Consider the following 18,347-nt stretch of genomic DNA (forward strand, 5'->3'; position numbering starts at 1 on the left):
CGGTTTGCTGAACTGCACATAATTCTTGCTTGTTCAGACGGTGGTTTTCGCACGCTCTGTCACGTAACGTTACCTACCCGTAGACCGGTGGACTTTGAGTCTTCGAATTCGTTATCTAGCGCGTAGAATTCTAGCCTGTGTGCCATCCTAGTTGGAAGAGCAGTTACGGTAATGAATCGTAGGAGTCTCAGTGCGTTGTCTTCTGACTTCATGGCATGACAGCGTGTACTACATACAACAGTTTATGTTCGAATGAAAAAAGCGGCATTTTTTAGACTTAACGTTACGTAAGTTGTATAACAGTTATAGTACGTGTAGACTGCAACCACCCTATCATTACTACCCTATCACGCATTGGGCAACACTGTTGGAAATAGCTGATGATACGTCTTGTGTCTGAGAGAGATTAGGGACATTAGGGCATCGTCCTTTGGTGACCTAAACCTTTAAACACAATTTCAACAAACCGTCTTGGTTGTGAAGTTGACAACGTTGCAACGTTGCTTTAAAAATAGTACTAGTCATATAATCGTACGTATGACGTCCAACCACTGATAAGACAAGGCGATCTGAGGTGTTCAAACATGATGACGTAACTTCCTCCACTGCGGCCTATAATTACGCCAAAGGCCGTGCGTACAGTCTTCTCACTCAGGAGCATTTGCAAGAGAACCACCTTAAGAATGGTGTTACTAAGACTAACGGTTTTAACGACGCTTTTGGCAAGCGCGCTGGGTTACACCGCCCAGACTTGCCCCTCTAACATCCCCGAGAGCCAAAGGCGCGACTGCCATCCGGAACACGGGTCCACCGAATCTTCGTGCGCGGCGAAGGGATGCATGTGGTGCGTAACACTGGGGAGTTTATAGGCGCTACCAACTGACCAGACCGATGGATCTAGACCTTTTAGCCGAATCGTTAAAGCGTCGGCATGTGGACTGGTGCCCGGGTTTGGTCGTGGGTTCGAACCCCGGCCCGGGACCAGGGGTATTTATCTGTTTCTACTCGCACCCGTGTTTCTTACAGTGGTTCCCACACCGGCCCTGGGAGTTCTGGCCAAAAGTGTCGCCCCAGGGATGTCGAATACGGAAGATTCGAGGACGAATCTTGAAAAGGAAAGGGGGAGTAGTGTAACAGTAGGGGGTTTATAGGCGCTACCAACTGACCCGGCCGATGGATCTAGATCTTTTAGCCAAATCGTTAGAGCGTCGGCATGTGGACTGGTGCCCGGGTTTGGTCGTGGGTTGGAACCCCGGCCCGGGACCATGCAGGGATATTTATCTGTTTCTACTCGCTCCTCCTGTTTCTTACAGTGGTTCCCACACCGGTCCTGGGAGTTCTGGCCAAAAGTGTCGCGGGATGTCGAATACGGAAGATTCGAGGACGAATCTTGAAAAGAAAAGGGGTAGTAGTGTAACAGTAGGGGGTTTATAGGCGCTACCAACTGACCCGGCCGATGGATCTAGATCTTTTAGCCAAATCCGCGTCGGCATGTGGACTGGTGCCCGGGTTTGGTCGTGGGTTCGAACCCCGGCCCGGAACCAGGGGTATTTATCTGTTTCTACTCCTCCTGTTTCTTACAGGTGCGAGGCGTCCTACCAGGGCCCTCCCTGGTGCTTCTACGACGAGTCCTTCGCCGCCAACACCCCCGCGCCGGGCTCGTGCGACAACAGCCTCTGCCCGTCCTGCATCCCGGAGTACCAACGGCAGGACTGCCACCCGGAGCACGGATCCACCGAGGGAAGCTGCGCGGCGCGCGGCTGCGTCTGGTGCCCGGCCAGTACACCGGGGACTCCCTGGTGCTTCTTCGACTCCAACGTGGTCGTACCCGGAGGTGAATGAATGAATGAATGGATGGATGATTGAATGAATGAATGAATGAAAGGATGAATGAATGAATGAATGAATGGATGAATGAATGAATGAATGATTGAATGAATGAATGAATGAATGAATGAATGAATGAATGAATGAATGAATGAATGAATGAATGAATGAATGAATGAATGAATGAATGAATGGATGAATGACAGGTTATTTGATCAACATGATCTTTAAAAAAGTACATCGCAGCCAGGTAGAGTGGCTGAATTGCATACTTTTCACATCAATATATCAGGCTATTTACAAATTGACATTTGGTACAAATATTAATATTTACATTTACATCGCAATAAGGTGGAAATTCGGTGGCGTCGGTGGCGCAACGGTTAGAGCGTTGGACTCGGAACCGAGAGGTCCCGGGTTCGATACTCACCGTGGCCCGACGTTGTGCCCTTGGGAAAGGCACTTAACACGACTTCCCCACCTATACGGTGGAGTAACGCCCACCGAGCCTCTGTCTGTCAGGGTGCCAAAAACACCTTACGGATTTGGTGCGCCGATGTGACAACATCTCATATTGGCCACTGAGAACCGTATTTTTTTTTTAATAAGGTGGCAACAACAACGGCGGCGGTGGGCAGCACACGCACGGGGTCTACACCTGCTCGGCTGTGAACAGTGTTATCCCGGAGTCCCAGCGGGTCGACTGCCACCCCGAGCACGGTTCTAACCAGCACTCGTGTGAGCAGAAGGGCTGCTTCTGGTGCCCGGCGTCCTACGACGGACCGCCCTGGTGCTTCTATAACCAGACTGGCGGGCCGGATACAGGTACGGTCTCGTCTTTAGCCATCTTTACATATTACAAGTTAAATTCTCACCTTTTCAGCCGAAAATATGCCAAGTCAACAACCATATGGTAGTCCACCTCCATTGCCATGCACTGAAACCACCTAGGTTTAGTCATGAGCATGTAACATAGATAAATTACAACAATTTTCAACATTGCCTGAAAATAACGTTTTTGACCAAATGAAATCAACCCAAGACCAAGTGCTTTTATTATCAAGACTCTTGCTAAAAGGCAATTGAAATGACCAAGCCGACGAAGTTCCTATGGTTAATGTTTAACTTAAGCCTAATGATCTAGTCATCTAAATTAAGTCGGTGACATCCATGCCATACTTGATACGAATACCCTAAGATATCAAATTTAAAGACAGACTTTTCTATATTCTATATTAGGTGCCCATACCTTTTTCGTATTTTGTTCAATAGTGAGTGCCATATATTGTACCATTTGTAATTGTCGTGCAATAAAGTTTTGTGAATTTCTTTGTAGGCGGCCTTGCAGGCAACAACGGCGTCTGCCCCACCGACATCACGGAGGAGAACCGGATCGACTGTTACCCGGGCGGCGGCGCGACGCAGGGAAACTGCGAGGCTCTGGGCTGCATCTGGTGCGAGAGCTCCGTGCCCAACACGCCCTGGTGCTTCTATAACGGAACGTTTGATGACGTCGGCGGCGAGGAGACGTACAGGTGGGGAGAGGGCCACGAGCCCGTTTTTTATAGATGCTGTAAGAGTAAGGAGGGACTAGCTAAGACTAAGAACACACATGGCACACGCGGCATGGCTGTTCATACATGTGCAGGAATTGTAAATTTAGGGCACTATTTGCTAGCCTGGGTGCCATCCTCCGTAGTTTTCGCCCGCTTGTTGATACATGTAATAATGACAATGTAGCACACACGACTAATTTGGTGTAGGGTCTCTGTGTGACATGGAGCATACTGCAGTTTACACACACCACATACTTACCTTGGTTTTGTCGCCGTTCCCACAAAGGGTGGACTGTTCTCCCGAAGGGCTGAACCCGATCAAGTGCGCGGACCGCGGGTGCGTGATGGGCGCCGCCAGCCTGCCCGGCGTGCCGAGGTGCTACTTCCCGCCGGACCGCGGGTACCAGGCGGTGGGTGCGCCGCAGGACCTCCCCAACGGCCTGCTCTTCAGCCTGAAGCGGGTAGGAGGGAATGCCATGTTCGGCGGAGAGGTGGATCCGCTGGCCTTCTTGGTCGAGTACCAGTCAGACTCTAGGATTCACTTCAAGGTACCGTTTCGTATTAGCCTGGGAGCCATCGGTGTAGCGAGTGCAATGAGCCCCGTTACAAAACGGATGGCTCCCGGTGTTGAGCCAAATCCTTGAGCTGCCACGAGAGGTCAGGTGTTTAGGGCTAGCGTTAAGGTTGGTATTAGAGTTACGATTGGGGTTAGGTTAGGTTTAGTCTCCCACAACACGACTAAATCTATCCCACCCTCTGTCTTAGGTATATTGGAAACCCCCAAGTACAGGTAGTGGCAGAGCCATGTATTTGGCAGGATCATGTATTTGGCTTGACACCGGGCTAATTTTGCATCGCGCATATAGGACAATATCTAAAAATAGCCAAACGCTAGAACTCGCACAATTAATGATTTGTTTAAGTGCATTCTCATCCGTATTAGTGATGAAGCCTTTGCTTGTTTGTTTGTTTTTTGTTTGTTTGTTTGTTTGTTTGTTAAATAGTGGTAGATGCTATTTGTTGTTTGTTTAAACAACGTATAAACAAACTTTAACAAACAACGTATACTAAAATTAGAGAAGACATGAAAGAATGGAACATTGTTATAGAAACATTTCATTTCTTTTTACTAGTCGACTACAAATGTGCATGACTGTCTATAAATGTATTTCAGTTCTATGACCCTAACGACAACCGTTTTGAGGTCCCCCTGGACATCGGCACCCCCGCCAAGCCGCTGAACAAAGCTCTGTACAACTTCACCTGGACTAACGACCCCACCTTTACCTTCAACATCACCCGTACGGACACAGGCGCCACCCTGTAAGTTAACTATTATCACCCATTCTTTGTGTAATTGCAAAAAGAAACAACTTTTTCATGACCATCACCATCTGGTACTGTGTTGTCCTTGGTTCTGAAAGTACTATCTGTTAAAGTTGCAATTGGGTTAGAAGTTCAACCGGTAGTTTTCTTACATAGTCAAAGGCGGTGTTTAAACCTGATTTGGTAAACATTCAATCTAATATTGCTTATACGAATACCAATACTAATGTGGCCACTTAAGGGCTATTTCTTCACATCCATGGCATTGTTTCCCTTTTGTAGTGCTACCAAGTCGTTTGCGAGGCTTTTGTGCATTAACATGCGCTATTCAAAAGACACTATAAACTGTTATACGTGTAATTGTATCCTACATTACTGTAAATATAGAAATATTATATATCTGAATGACCTCTGGCCTCCTGACCATACTAAATCATATTGTCATTTGCCTATATTTGTCATTTGCCTAATGTTATGGATCTTAGGTATAAGACATTTCTGTAATTTATGACTTTATTATACTATGATGTGTACATGTTTATGAATGGATGTATGTATGTATTTGATAATGTCTGTGGAGCCTGACATAAGCTGTAGCTGCCAGGGCCTTCCACTGTATTACAATATTGGCAATTTAAGATAAAAAAATTAAGTAAAATAATTGTATCGTGATCATGTAGATTCGACACGTCTATGGGCGGGCTGGTGATGGAGGACCAGTTTCTGCAGATCGCCACCAAGCTTCCGTCCGCGAAGGTGTACGGATTTGGCGAGCACGAGCACAAGTCCTACCAGCACGACATGAGCTACCAGACGTGGGGCATGTACTCACGGGACCAGCCACCAGCGGTAGGTCTACGTCAAAAACTTCCAAAAAATTTAACTCGCTATCAACATTTCCTGACTGGACATGGTGACAGCACACACAAGTTATGTCAATTTATTCTATGCCGCCATCAACACAAGGGACAAATACGGGACAGGACAATACTCATTTCTACTTGAGTTAATGTGACAAAAGTCTTGTAAAGTGCCTTTCCCAAGGGCTCAAGATCAGTGGCAAGTCAGGACAGATCTAGAACCATACCTATCTAGTCCTATGCCTTAATGAATAAGGGTTAGGCTCAGTCAGGGTTTTGGATCGTCCCCCCTGGATTCGATCATCGTAGATTTGGTCACGGTTCTGGAAACGCGTTTTTGTTTTGCCCAGGCACCTTTCAACATTCCCTGGCAAAAGAAATACTTTCGTAGCGCGGAATAATCACCTTAACCACAGAGAAAAGTATGATAATAACATTTGTATTTTGCACGTGCTTATCAGTGGATACCCTTTAACTAAAAGGCATGTAGTGGGTGTTAAGTGGCCGGTGTCCGGACTTCAATATTTGGTCGTGATAAAGGCGGACGTGACAGCGTTGGTCTGTACTGTTATCTGTGGAAACTCCCGGTCTCGTGTCGGCAACGTGAGGAGGTTGTTGCGTAGCCTCCACAGCATGCCAAAAACTGGGGAGTTTGGGGGGTCTTCAGGGTCTTTGGGAGCTTTTATATGCTATTTTCTGATTGCATATAGACAACATAGCCGGCCTGGTTGAATTACCACCGTTAGAACTGGGCTAATCAGAAAACAGCCGAAGACCACCAAACCCCCAGTTCTATAAGCCTGCTACGGAGGCTAGTTGTTGCGTAAAACTGGCAGTGCAACGCCATAACTTCTATCAAAAAGTTTCTCCTGTCTTTTATAAGAAATTTCGTTATTTATTTAAGATACTAATCGATCTACTAGTAACTAATTTCTAACAAAAGAAGGTGTGCAAAAATGTCACAATACATAAGACCTTCACAATATGGCAAATGCTTAATTTACAGTCGCACACTTTGCACGACATTTAGTCTTGTTTTACAAACCGTGTATGACATTCACTTTACACATCTATTATTCGCGGACGTCTATTAAAGCAAACCACATTTCTATGAATAAATTGATAGAGAAATAAAGCGATAGACACTACAGATATCATATTGATATTTCCATAATATTAATATTCATGTTTGCAGTATAAGGGGAACCTGTACGGCGTCCATCCGTTCTACATGAATGTAGAGGACGACGATAACGCACATGGAGTCCTCATTCTCAACAGCGCTGCACAAGGTTAGTCACAAACTTCTCTTCTCTATCTCAAGCAGAGGTGTTTTAGAGAACGATGTGGTCATATTCTTCGTGCGATTTTGATGCAGTATATCAAGCAGGCTGTGACAAAAGCAACCACCGACAAGGCATCCTTTTCTGCACGACTAGCCTATTATCCACCAGACTCTTTTTGCAGGCTGAATACTCGTAAATAGTAGAAATCAGCCTAAAAAGGGGATATAATTGGCCAGAGAAGGTAGCCGACCAGAGAAGCTCCATTTGCCTGCACGGAAATGGAGCTTCTCTTGTCGGCTACCTTCTCTGGCCAATTATATCCCCTTTTAGGCCGATTTCTACTATTTATTCAGCCTGCAAAAGGAGTCTGGTGGAGACTACGACTAGCCCAGGAATGCCCTCAATTTGCGATCGCAATACGTATGTTCTTACCGAGCTCTACAATGCATTGAAAAATATGCATGCAAAGGGTTAAACAGTAACTCAAGACTGCATTTTTCCATTGAACTTGAAAATTTGAAGGTTCATTAATGCTAATTTTGAATAGCCTGGTATCCAGCCTTGTTAGCTTTAGTCCGCTACCAGGTACCGCTACCAGGTACCGCTACCGCTACTTAGGTAGCGGACTAAAGCTAACAAGGCTGGATACCAGGCTAAATTTTGAACGACTTCGTTGTTTTTATGACCTCAGACGTGACCTTGACCCCTGCGCCTGCGCTGATCTACAGAACCATCGGCGGTGTCCTGGACTTATACATGTTCCTGGGCCCAACACCAGAGAACGTCGTGCAGCAGTACACAGAGGTATACACATACGCATACACATATAATATACACATACAAATACATACACATCACATACACATACATATACACATAATCACACACAAACACACACACACACACACGTACGCACGCACACACACGTACGTACGCCCACACACACTCACACACACACACACACACGCACACACACACTCACACACGTACGCCCACACACACTCACACACATACACACACACACACACACACACACACACACACACACACACACACACACACACACACACACACACACTACGCACGCACACACACACACACACACACACACACACACACACACACACACAGTACACACACGCACACACACACGCGCGCACACACACACACACACACACACACACAAACAAACACACACATTCTGGATGATAATGTGGACGTCCTGTATACTTAATTCCATCAAAGGTGTGCATTGGTAATGTACTATAATCATGTAGCTACATGCGGGAATAATCTGCATATCTTTACATCGTCCTAGGCGATCGGGCGGCCGTTCATGCCGCCATATTGGTCGCTGGGCTTCCAGCTGTCCCGGTACGGGTACAACAGCCTCGCCACGGTCAGCGGCACGATCTCTGGTATCGTGTGCATCGTACAGAAAACATATTCACATGCAGCATTATAATCTTTATTGTTCTAGGCGATCGGCCGGCCGTTCATGCCGCCATATTGGTCGCTGGGCTTCCAGCTGTCCCGGTACGGATACAACAGTCTCGCCACTGTCAGCGACACGATCGACAGGATCCGGGCTTACGACATCCCTCATGTAAGTCTCTTTTAAACCTCCTAGATTTGTCTGGTTCTTCTAGAATGTTATCGTATCTTTCAGACTGGTAGCTACCAGACGAACTACGGCTATATGGCTATATATAGGAGAATATTTGCCAGGGGAGTTTGGCCGCCTTGTAGGTTTGACTGGCCGCTTCGGAGGGAAAGAAACTACCTCCCCGCGGCCAATTTTACTCTCTTTTTTGCCGAATTCTACGGTCCGTATAGAAAGGCCTGGTGGAGACTGGTACGTTCCATTGTTTTATTATCAATCTTCAAAAATGGTGTCAGCGGTGGGATTGTTTGTCTTTGTGGTCCTTACGTTTGATGACAAAATTGTGTTTTTCTTCGGGTGCGGAAGTAATGTTTTAGGTGGCTGACTGGTGAGTTCGTATGTTTCGTGTCCGGACAGAGTAAGTTGACAGCACGTGTGTGTGAGGGAAGTTTGATAGGCAACATGACAGAAGGTCAAAAGGGTCAGACAGAGGAAATGGATTGGACTTGAAGTTTATACATGTATATAGAATTTGGCAGGAGCCAGCTGTAACTAGTCCCAATGAAGGTACGCCACACAGTCGTCTTGGTTGTTCCAATTAATGCTAAGGTCACATTTCCCAACCGGGGCCCGGTCGGGCTGTTTAGATTAACAAAAATTCAATGATTCATATCAATAATATACGCAAAGAGTTCCTTTTGTCACCTTTTTTCTGCTTTGTTGTCTTTTATATCATACTTTTCGTTTCTTAAGACTGCCCGGCCGGGCCCCGTTTTGGAAATGTGACCCCAGCATAAGTCAGTAAAACCCAAAAACACTTCCCAGAAATCTGAAATCTCTGATTTCTTGTCGAACTTATAGGACGTCCAGTTTGGTGACATCGACTACATGGACGAACAGATGGACTTCACCTATGACCCCGTGACGTATGCCGGTTACCCTGACTACATCCGGAGGCTGAGGAACGATCACGGCATGCACTTCGTCACCATCCTAGTACGTCACAGCCCGATCGCATGCTGCAACGTTTTACGATCGTCGTAGCCTCTACCAGGCTTCGGGAGACGGCTGGAAAAAGTAGAAATCGCTCAAATAGAGAGATAACATGCATGCCGAGGGATTTGGTCTGCTATATAAAAAATAACATTTTGCCGCACACGAAAAATGCCGTGCAAATGGTCTTTTTAGCAGACCAACTCTCTCGGCAAGTTATCTCTCTATTTCAGCGATTTCTACTCTTTCCAGCCGTCTCCCAAAGCCTGGTACGTAGAGGCTACGATCGTCGTACAAAAGCGTTCTTGAAATAATCGTAAATATATTCCGCAAAATTCAACTGTCTTCTGTCAAGCGTCCATGTCGATAGTTGATATCATTACAGCCTGCTAGACCATGGAAAATTGGACGATATCAAAATGGTACGACGGCCTAAAAAAGGACGATAATCCAGAACATACATGTACACAATGTATTTGTTGTATTTGTAGCTGAAAAAATATTCTACCATATCATATAGTTTCATATATCATAAAACACGTACTACTATATGGATGCCTTGCCCCTCGATCCGTTAGTTACAAATATATTGTGTAAATCTAGTGGGACCGATGGACGCTTTAAGGGAATGTGTCTAGAACTGTGTTTGTCTCATTCTAGGACCCGTGCATAACGACGGAGAGGTCGAACTACCGTCCGTACGACCTCGGCCAGCAGATGGGCATCTGGATCAACGAATCCGACGGGCGAACGCCGGCACTGGGCAAGGTAAGCAAACCCAAAGTTTCATACAATACATGCAAAACTAGCTGTATATACATGTAGTAAAACAATGCAATTCTAGTTTTCTCTCTGATGAGTTTATGTTTGTTATATGTATTCATATCGTCTATGAAATTGCTTGCCTATATTGAATGTGTGCTTCCCTTTGCAAATTGTATCCTGCATACAGTTTAAGATATTATAATGTGACGATTACAACGATATATGGAACAGCGTCGCAGATAATTGACAAGATGGATATACTGTTATAAGTTTTAGATTCTCTACGGCACAGTCTTCATGTAAGCCCTTTCAAAATTGTCGGGAAGCACGAGGAAGGCCACATCACACTAAAAGATAGCGCCTCTCTACAAAACGATAGCGGCCTTACAGGCCTACGGCGCTTGGCACGCATACACCTACATTATAGTACATCTCATAGCCTCACAACGCGCATTTTCTACGTCCCTGTCCAGGTTTGGCCTCCGGGCGCGTCTGTGTTTCCAGACTACACCAGTCCGTACTGCCATGACTACTGGATCACGCTCTGTAAGGAGTTCTTCAGTGTCCTTCCGTACGACGGACTGTGGATCGTAAGTCTTTATTCTTACCTGAACACGTCATAATCATTTTATCACATTCACATTATGTATGTCATCTTCTTCTTCTTGATTACCGGTCTTAAAGGCCTCCACTGTCGTCGCCCGAACAGCTTGGTCCGGCAGTTTATTCCATTCTGTCTACCGATAATTCAAAAAGTCAACACACTTCGAGAAGATCGGGTAGCTAAAAAGCATCAAGCTTAACCGTTTGCCCCTCAGTGGAGGATGGCAAATGAAGAGAAGAAGGTAACTCTCTCCCAAAAGTAGCTTCGTTGGCCTTGTATCTATGATATGCGTTCACACTGAATAAGCTGTTATTCCTTTCTAGGACATGAACGAGCCAGCCAACTTCGGGACGGGTTCGATAGTGGGCTGTGACCAGAACAACATCAACCAGCCTCCCTTCTTACCGAGTACGTTTCACATAGGCAGATCTCCAAAACATCTACATTTCTACTAAAATGACAAAACCCATTAATTAACCGTGTAAAAGTATTCATCCGTAGGGATGGGAAGATGATAACGATGAAACAGAATTCGACCGGTTTCGACTTTATTCAGTCTTTCTCAAGAATGGCAGAGATTGGACCACTCCTCCTTTTATACCTTTTCTGTGCCTCTCTAGTGCAGGGCCCTCTGCTCGAGTAGGCCAAGTATTCATTAGCTAAGTAGTCACGTCAAAACAAGTAGTCAACCCTCCAGTAATGTGCGTAGAAAGACCTGATAGATCTATGTTCTGTACCTGTTAAACATCATTGTATCTCTTGCCTTCGGTCATGGGTTTGCAAATAGAGTTTGAATCGTTGAAGAGGTTCATCAGTCACGTAGAATTAACGTTAGTAGAAATTCTTCGATCAGCGACTGTATTTTTGTAAGGTAGATTACGTACCTCCAAATTTTCGATGTCCACTGTACATCTTGTTCACGGAGTGACCTAGTCTCGCGAGTTTGAATCATTTTGAAATGACGAATTCATCTGTCCGCCTGCAGAGATCTGGGGAGACCTGGCGGATAAGACTCTGTGTCCGGACTTCAAGACGTACATCGGGAACATGTACGACACACACAGTCTGTTCGGCTGGGCGCAGTCACCGCCTACTTTCCAGTAAGGATCGTTCTTTTCTACTTTAAGATGTTTTAGACGTTTGTATTAGTATTAGGTTTAGTTTTCGACTAATAAGACCTCCAGTGAATCCAACGTTATAGGGAACAAAGTTAGGTCTTAATTTTTGTTTGCTGAAGAGAAGAACAAAGCACTGACTGCGCTGTGGATTACAAAGCTTAATGTGACAATATCTCTTCTCCCAAAGTACGACACACCATTGACTCACTGATGAGAGTGATGCTGAGGACTACAACTGACCCAACAGGAGAAAACAGGGGTTACGGAGGCTGCTCACGGAATCTCCTACCTGTCCCACCTTGTTAACCGTTTGTTGTTCTACCAATGTATAAATAAAGTACGTTACTCTTAAGTCTTTATAGACTAGAGGAGATACCAACAATATTGCTCCGGCTGCAGGGCTGTCCAGGAGGCGTCCGGTAAGCGCGCGTTCGTGGTGTCCCGGTCCACGTTCCCGGGCTCCGGCAAGTACGCCGCCCACTGGCTGGGAGACAACTACAGTCAGTGGTCCAACCTCAAGAACTCCATCGTCGGTACGTAATTCGTTACTTTTTCAAAAATAACTATGTAATGTAAATGTATATGTAATTGTATGTGATGTATTGTTATGTCTTACGCACCCTCTCCTGGAAGAATAGCTGCCACCCTCGGGTGGGCAGCTAAAGGAGAGTATTTCCTCAATAAACCTCAATAAACGTGTTGTAGGTAAGACTTGCTAGTTGTACAGATTAGCAAGGAAAACATTTAGGAAGACAGTGGAAAATCTTAACGGACGTTACGTTTAGCGTTGTTTTTTTAAGTGTTGCTGACAGTTCCGATGCCACTAGTACATACTTTCCTCTATTGCATTCCTGTCTCATTGAAACTGTAGAAATATTTGTCTTTGAAATCTTTAGTAGAAGTAATTGTCGTGTCTTGTAAGTCTTAAGCACATTATAACAGGGCGCATGGCACTCTCATATTTCTGTTTTACTATTATTACCAACACAGGAATGCTGGAATTCAGTCTCTTCGGAATCCCATACGTAAGTACTCTTACCTTTCTCCTAGGAGTTTCTAGTCCTTCAGTTATGTTTAAACTTTGAAAGATATGAGTCAAAACTAAGAATTCATAATGTGAGGTCCCGACGGCCGAGATTCTTCGTAACGACAGAGCGTTCGGCTCGGAACCAAGACGTCCCGAGTTCGAATCCTGCCATGCCACCGCTCTTGTGCCCTCTGAAAAGGCACTTTACACGAATTTCCACACTTAACTCACATGTGACATGCAAATGAGTATGCCTGTTGTCCGTGCGTTTGTCTGCGTCGGTGGCGGCATAGAATAAGTTGAAAAACTTGAGTGTGTCGTCGCCATGTCTTGGGATAAAATGTTGGAATAGAAAAAAAGATTAAAATCATTCATAACGTTTCATTCATTGTCCATGCACGTTTCAGAGCGGTGCTGACATCTGTGGGTTTAACGGAGACGCGAACTACGAGCAGTGTAACCGCTGGATGCAGCTCGGAGCCTTCTATCCATTCGCCAGGAACCACAATGGCCTGGGATACAGGGTACGGAGTACGTGTACATGTATATAAGAGCGTGTGAAGCGTAGTGATGAAGTACTAGTGGGTCTCATCCCTCGTCAATGGTTTCTATTGGTTGCAAATTAAAATTCTACTATCATCGACATATCGTCTTCTCTACATAGCTAGGCCTAGTATCGCCTTCAGTAACTGTCTGCCATGCAAATCCTCGATAATCTCCGAAAGCAGATCTTTTGGTGGGAAAGTCGTAACCGTCTGACAGTGTCGAATGAAGGGGTGCAGTTGGATATTGCCAATTTGATACTAGTACTGCCTTGCCCGTTGGTTACCGGGAGCCAACTGGATAGCGTCTTGCCTATTGGATACTGTCTTGCCGCTTGGTTACGAGTCTTACGACCAGTTTGTCACCGAAAGATCTGCTGGGAAACTACAAATCTTTTACTAAAGCAACGATGGTTACAAAAATTGAGCCACCCCATCCTCCCCCAGGAACAAGACCCGGGTGCGTGGGACGCGGAGTTTGCCCGGATCAGCCGGGAGGTCCTGCTGGTGCGGTACACCCTCAACCCGTACCTGTACCTGCTGTTCCACCAGGCGCACACGGAGGGATCCACGGTAGTCAGGCCGCTGCTGCACGAGTACGGTTACATCCCAAACTGTCCCAAAATGGCCTCAATTTACTGTAGGCATCACTGCGTGAAAACGTAGATTTACCAATGGCAGTAAATACCAGTAATGTCGGGTAATGTTTACTTTGTTTTTTAATTAACACTTCTGAATTTTACAATGGTAGTAAAAAACGTCAAATACGATGATTCCTGGCTTAACTAGGGTTTAAATTAAATTATTGCAATTGACTTTTATTTACTACCATTGTAAAGCCAGATACTATATACAAAGTAAACATTATCTGAGTTTACTACCTTTGGTAAATCCAACTTTTTGTGCAGTGCGTCACAGACTTAGCGTATGACCATAAAACAATCGTTGTTTTTGTAATACAGCTACGATACTGCAAGAGCTCGATTTAAAGGTCCTGTTTATCTCACCTACAGGTTCGTGAACGACAAAGAGACCCACACCATCGACAGACAGTTCCTGTGGGGCCCTGCACTGCTGTTCTCTCCTGTTCTCGACGAGGTGAAATCTACTTTAAAGTTTCAAGTTGTTGATGTTGATTGTTGTTGTTGCCATTCTGTCAACTGTCGTGTATCATTGCTTGCAGACACTGACACCAATAGTGTCGAGGTGCAAAATGTAAATAATGTACGTTCAAACTAAAGATTACTAACAGCAACTTGCTTTTATCAATGCCTTCAGGGGATGACGTCGGTTGATGCCTACTTTCCGAAAGCCCGCTGGTACGACTACTACACGGTAAGGACGAAGACACGAACTCCGCATTTCTTTTTCGATAGTTCGCCATGTTTCCTTCGGTCTTGCTCTCAGTGTCCTACCCTGAGGCGTCCATTTTGAGCTGTTCTGGTGATGCTTTCTGATGGCATGCATGTTAAAATTGTTGTGCAATAAATTTTGATTCATTGGTTGATTGATTGTCATCCCCCTCCCCGCAGGGTGCAGAGATCTCGCCCTCCCAGCAGATGACGTACGTGACGCTGAACGCGCCGAGTGACTACATCCCCATCCACGTGCGCGGCGGTTACGTCATCCCCACCCAGGAACCGGCTAGGACGACAACCGTCAGGTCAGAGTCACTATAGCCAGGTGTCCAGTCTATCATGGTTGGGGATGGCCGTCTTCGAGGCTCTGATAGCTTCCCCCGCTCAGCTCAACAGACCGCCCAGTAGGGGTGTTACGCCTGTTGGAGTTTTGCACGTCAGGAGTTGATTAGTCCCACCACGAAACTCCCGTCGCGCAAAACCTACTGGGAACCTAGCAGAGTCAGGCGGGTAAGATCTCCTGCAGCCCCGAAGAGAGTTTGCCCCAACCACGATAGACTGTACGCCATGCAGACTAAAGTCTGTCACTTCTGTGTCACGTACATTGTGCCGCTGGCCTGTGTGTTTCATCTTATGTTTCTGAATCATCTAGATCGACTGACTTCATTCTTTCCACGGCTTCATCGTTGTAAACAATACTTTCAGCACCAAGGACAGGGCCTACACAGCATTTCATCCATATTTCATAGCTTTAAACAACGTACGCCTGCAGTTAGATGTGCAAAGGTTGGATGTAACAGGTTGTTCGGTGTTATGTAATAATATAGCCAGCTGCCGCCATGCCGCGAGCCTACAAAGCAGGTGTGTTACGCCGAAGGAGGTTGTACCGGCTATACAGATACAGATACTCATTAATCGGCCTCCTTCCGTCTCAGTAGACGATGGGCTTGGTCCAGCAGGGGCCCGACACCTTCTCTGGTGACTGAACAAGCCGTTCTGTGATTGGCTGCTCTGCCACATGTACAGATACAGATACTAGGTACGCCCATTCTACATGACATTAATGTTGGTAAATGTGTGCCCTTCCTTCCCACAGCCGGACACTGCCCATGGGTCTGATCATCGCCCTGGGGGATGCCCAGAGTCACATGGCCCGAGGGACCTTATTCTGGGACGACGGAGACTCCATAGGTCAGTAGGGCAGATTCAGGCCGCAAAAGTCCCTATTGCGGTGGTTTTATTTTCAAATTTACAGTCACCAGATACCTCTTGCCGAGGATTGGTGGAAAAACCGGTCCAGTCTGAACTGGTTAGTGGGGCTGGAAAAAGCAGTCTGACCCTGTCACGTGTAGTTGTGCCCCCTCAACCAGTCTGGACCGCTTTTTCCACCCCCACCCCCCTAACCGGTCCAGACTTGACCGTTTTTTCCACCAACTCCTCTTGCAGCAAAATCATACCACTGCTTCACGGCTAACATGCCCTGAAGAAACTTTCACCACAAACACCCTGAGCAACTAACTGAAGGGTGTCTGTGGTAAAGTTTCTTTGAGAGCATGTTGACCATGGAGCTGAAGAGATGGCCTGTTTCTTGGCTCTGGCAAAATTCTATAAAGCTATGCAATATACATGTAGTGAAGTGACCTATGTGTCTTGTTATGTTATGACCATTGAGAAAGAAATACTACTAGCGTAAAGAGTCAGACAGTGGACATTAGTGACTGATATCCGCTTCCACTTTGAAATTGTTTTTAACATGAACGTTGTTGTTTCTTTGAAGGCATAACACTTTTACCATTTCCCTACCTTCCAGACACATATGCCAATGGCAACTACTTCCAAATGGAGTTCGTTGCTGATGAAGTAAGTATAATCAAGGCCAACCTTAAAGACAAACATCAAACCGGCCCTTTTTACCACTAATTCAATACATGTTTGTTAGGTCTTAGGGCATGTCGTGTTTGTGTGCTGATTTTCGTCAATAACTTTCGTCGTGTGTCGTTCAAGCTTCAGTCACAGACATTGTACAATACACCTATGATGGAGGTTACACGAAGATTGTGCTGTATGTCGTAGATTTGAAAAGAGAATATTGCACCGATTTCTTTTCAAGCCTACGACGTACGATTTTGTCACAAAAAAACGTAGGTACATGTATATGACCAGGGATTTACTGTTGCTCATAGACCAATATTCCTGTTATCAAACTCATTGAAATGACCATTTTGCATCTCTCCCGTACAGAATGGTCTACAGACCCTCGTACATAGCGACGGGTACCGAGGCATTGACTCGTTAACGTTCGGCACCATTCGGGTGTTCGGGCTCAGCTCGGTATCTTCCATTATGATCAACGGGTTCCCGCACAGCAGCTTCACGTTTGACCCAACGACAAAGGTAAAAATCCAACATTGTCGGTTTTCTATCAGTGTTTTTCAGAGATAACTAATCAAATTGTGGCCAAATACATACAAAACAAGTAAAAAAACTTGAACCAGCATGTCCAGATCACGAGATATCAAAGCCGGATGTACTGCTGCAGCACCATAACAAACCAACAGGGGGCCAAAATCTAATCGTTTTGAGGACTCCTCAAGGCCTACCCATCTACCAAGTATCACGACAATCCGCATAAGCCTTCTCAAGTTATCTTGTTTACACACACACACACACACACACACACACACACATGCTGTACATACACAAACACCATCGAAAACATAACCTTCTTGGCAATGGTAAAAACACATGAATAAAACTACCTACATCCCACCTATAAACTACCTTGATGTAATGCCACAAGAAAGCGCTATGGCAGAAAATACTAAGAGTGGACAATGCTCCATTGAAAATTATGTATCATTCACATCAACATTTTTTTAATTTCCTTTTTTATTTCAGGAGCTCCAGATAACCAGCATCAATGTTGGCGTGAAGGATCTACAAAGTATCGCCTGGGCGTAATGACGCTAGTCCATCTTCTTAGTCACCACACTTAGATTAATAAATGCTAGTTGCAGATCATGGCTGTGTTATTTACATGGTTTATATCTTGTTTAGAAGGGGGCCCGCATGCCCTTTTCCATAGAGCATAATCGGCCGTTTTAATTCTACGTAGAGCGTAGACGGACCGCTCTACGTAATGCGTTGTAGCCACTTGGAATTTATCGTAAAGCGTAATCGAGAGGTTTCCGAATTCAGCGTAGAGCGTTGTCGGGACCCCTCCCCCCCTTGCAGGCCCTCTTAGAAGTCTTAAATCAATAAATCTGTGTGTAAAGACCCACAAAGGAAAGAAAACGCCTTCCGTTGTCAAATCTTTTATTTGCATAGATACCTCACTCCATACCACTGACTCCTAAGAAAGTCCCAATTCATGATCACTTCCAACTTAAACATTGGAGGCACAGAAAACATACAAACAAAAGCATCATGTTTGTGGCTATGAGAAAAACATAAAGCAACAATACGTAACCAGGCCAAAAATT

The 18,347-nt window shown here is 45.4% G+C and overlaps 1 protein-coding gene across 1 annotated transcript; it reads left to right on the forward strand.

The window, feature by feature from the left end:
• The first annotated feature begins 635 nt into the window (after positions 1–635).
• Positions 636–17,906, forward strand: LOC109468734 (sucrase-isomaltase, intestinal-like). The gene is made up of 26 exons (XM_019767063.1): positions 636–844; positions 1,584–1,834; positions 2,437–2,652; positions 3,164–3,362; positions 3,670–3,931; positions 4,558–4,706; positions 5,390–5,558; positions 6,765–6,861; positions 7,547–7,659; positions 8,336–8,461; positions 9,320–9,454; positions 10,112–10,219; positions 10,690–10,806; positions 11,144–11,228; positions 11,806–11,920; positions 12,338–12,471; positions 12,929–12,963; positions 13,373–13,489; positions 13,955–14,103; positions 14,521–14,605; positions 14,786–14,842; positions 15,040–15,170; positions 15,962–16,056; positions 16,676–16,725; positions 17,107–17,259; positions 17,764–17,906. The coding sequence occupies exons 1-26, from the start codon at positions 684–686 to the stop codon at positions 17,824–17,826; spliced, it is 3,372 nt and encodes a 1,123-aa protein (XP_019622622.1). The 5' UTR covers positions 636–683; the 3' UTR covers positions 17,827–17,906.
• Positions 17,907–18,347: the final 441 nt, after the last annotated feature.

This window comes from Branchiostoma belcheri, unplaced genomic scaffold (assembly GCF_001625305.1).
Source record: "Branchiostoma belcheri isolate BF01 breed outbred unplaced genomic scaffold, Haploidv18h27 scaffold10, whole genome shotgun sequence".
Taxonomy (NCBI): domain Eukaryota; kingdom Metazoa; phylum Chordata; class Leptocardii; order Amphioxiformes; family Branchiostomatidae; genus Branchiostoma; species Branchiostoma belcheri.

Excerpts from the sequence above, each read along its gene's own strand:
- LOC109468734 (XM_019767063.1), top strand. The coding sequence starts at position 684 with ATGGTGTTACTAAGACTAACGGTTTTAACGACGCTTTTGGCAAGCGCG. Across the intron at positions 2,653-3,163 it reads GACTGGCGGGCCGGATACAG|GCGGCCTTGCAGGCAACAAC; the intron begins GTACGGTCTCGT and ends ATTTCTTTGTAG. Across the intron at positions 11,229-11,805 it reads CCAGCCTCCCTTCTTACCGA|AGATCTGGGGAGACCTGGCG; the intron begins GTACGTTTCACA and ends GTCCGCCTGCAG.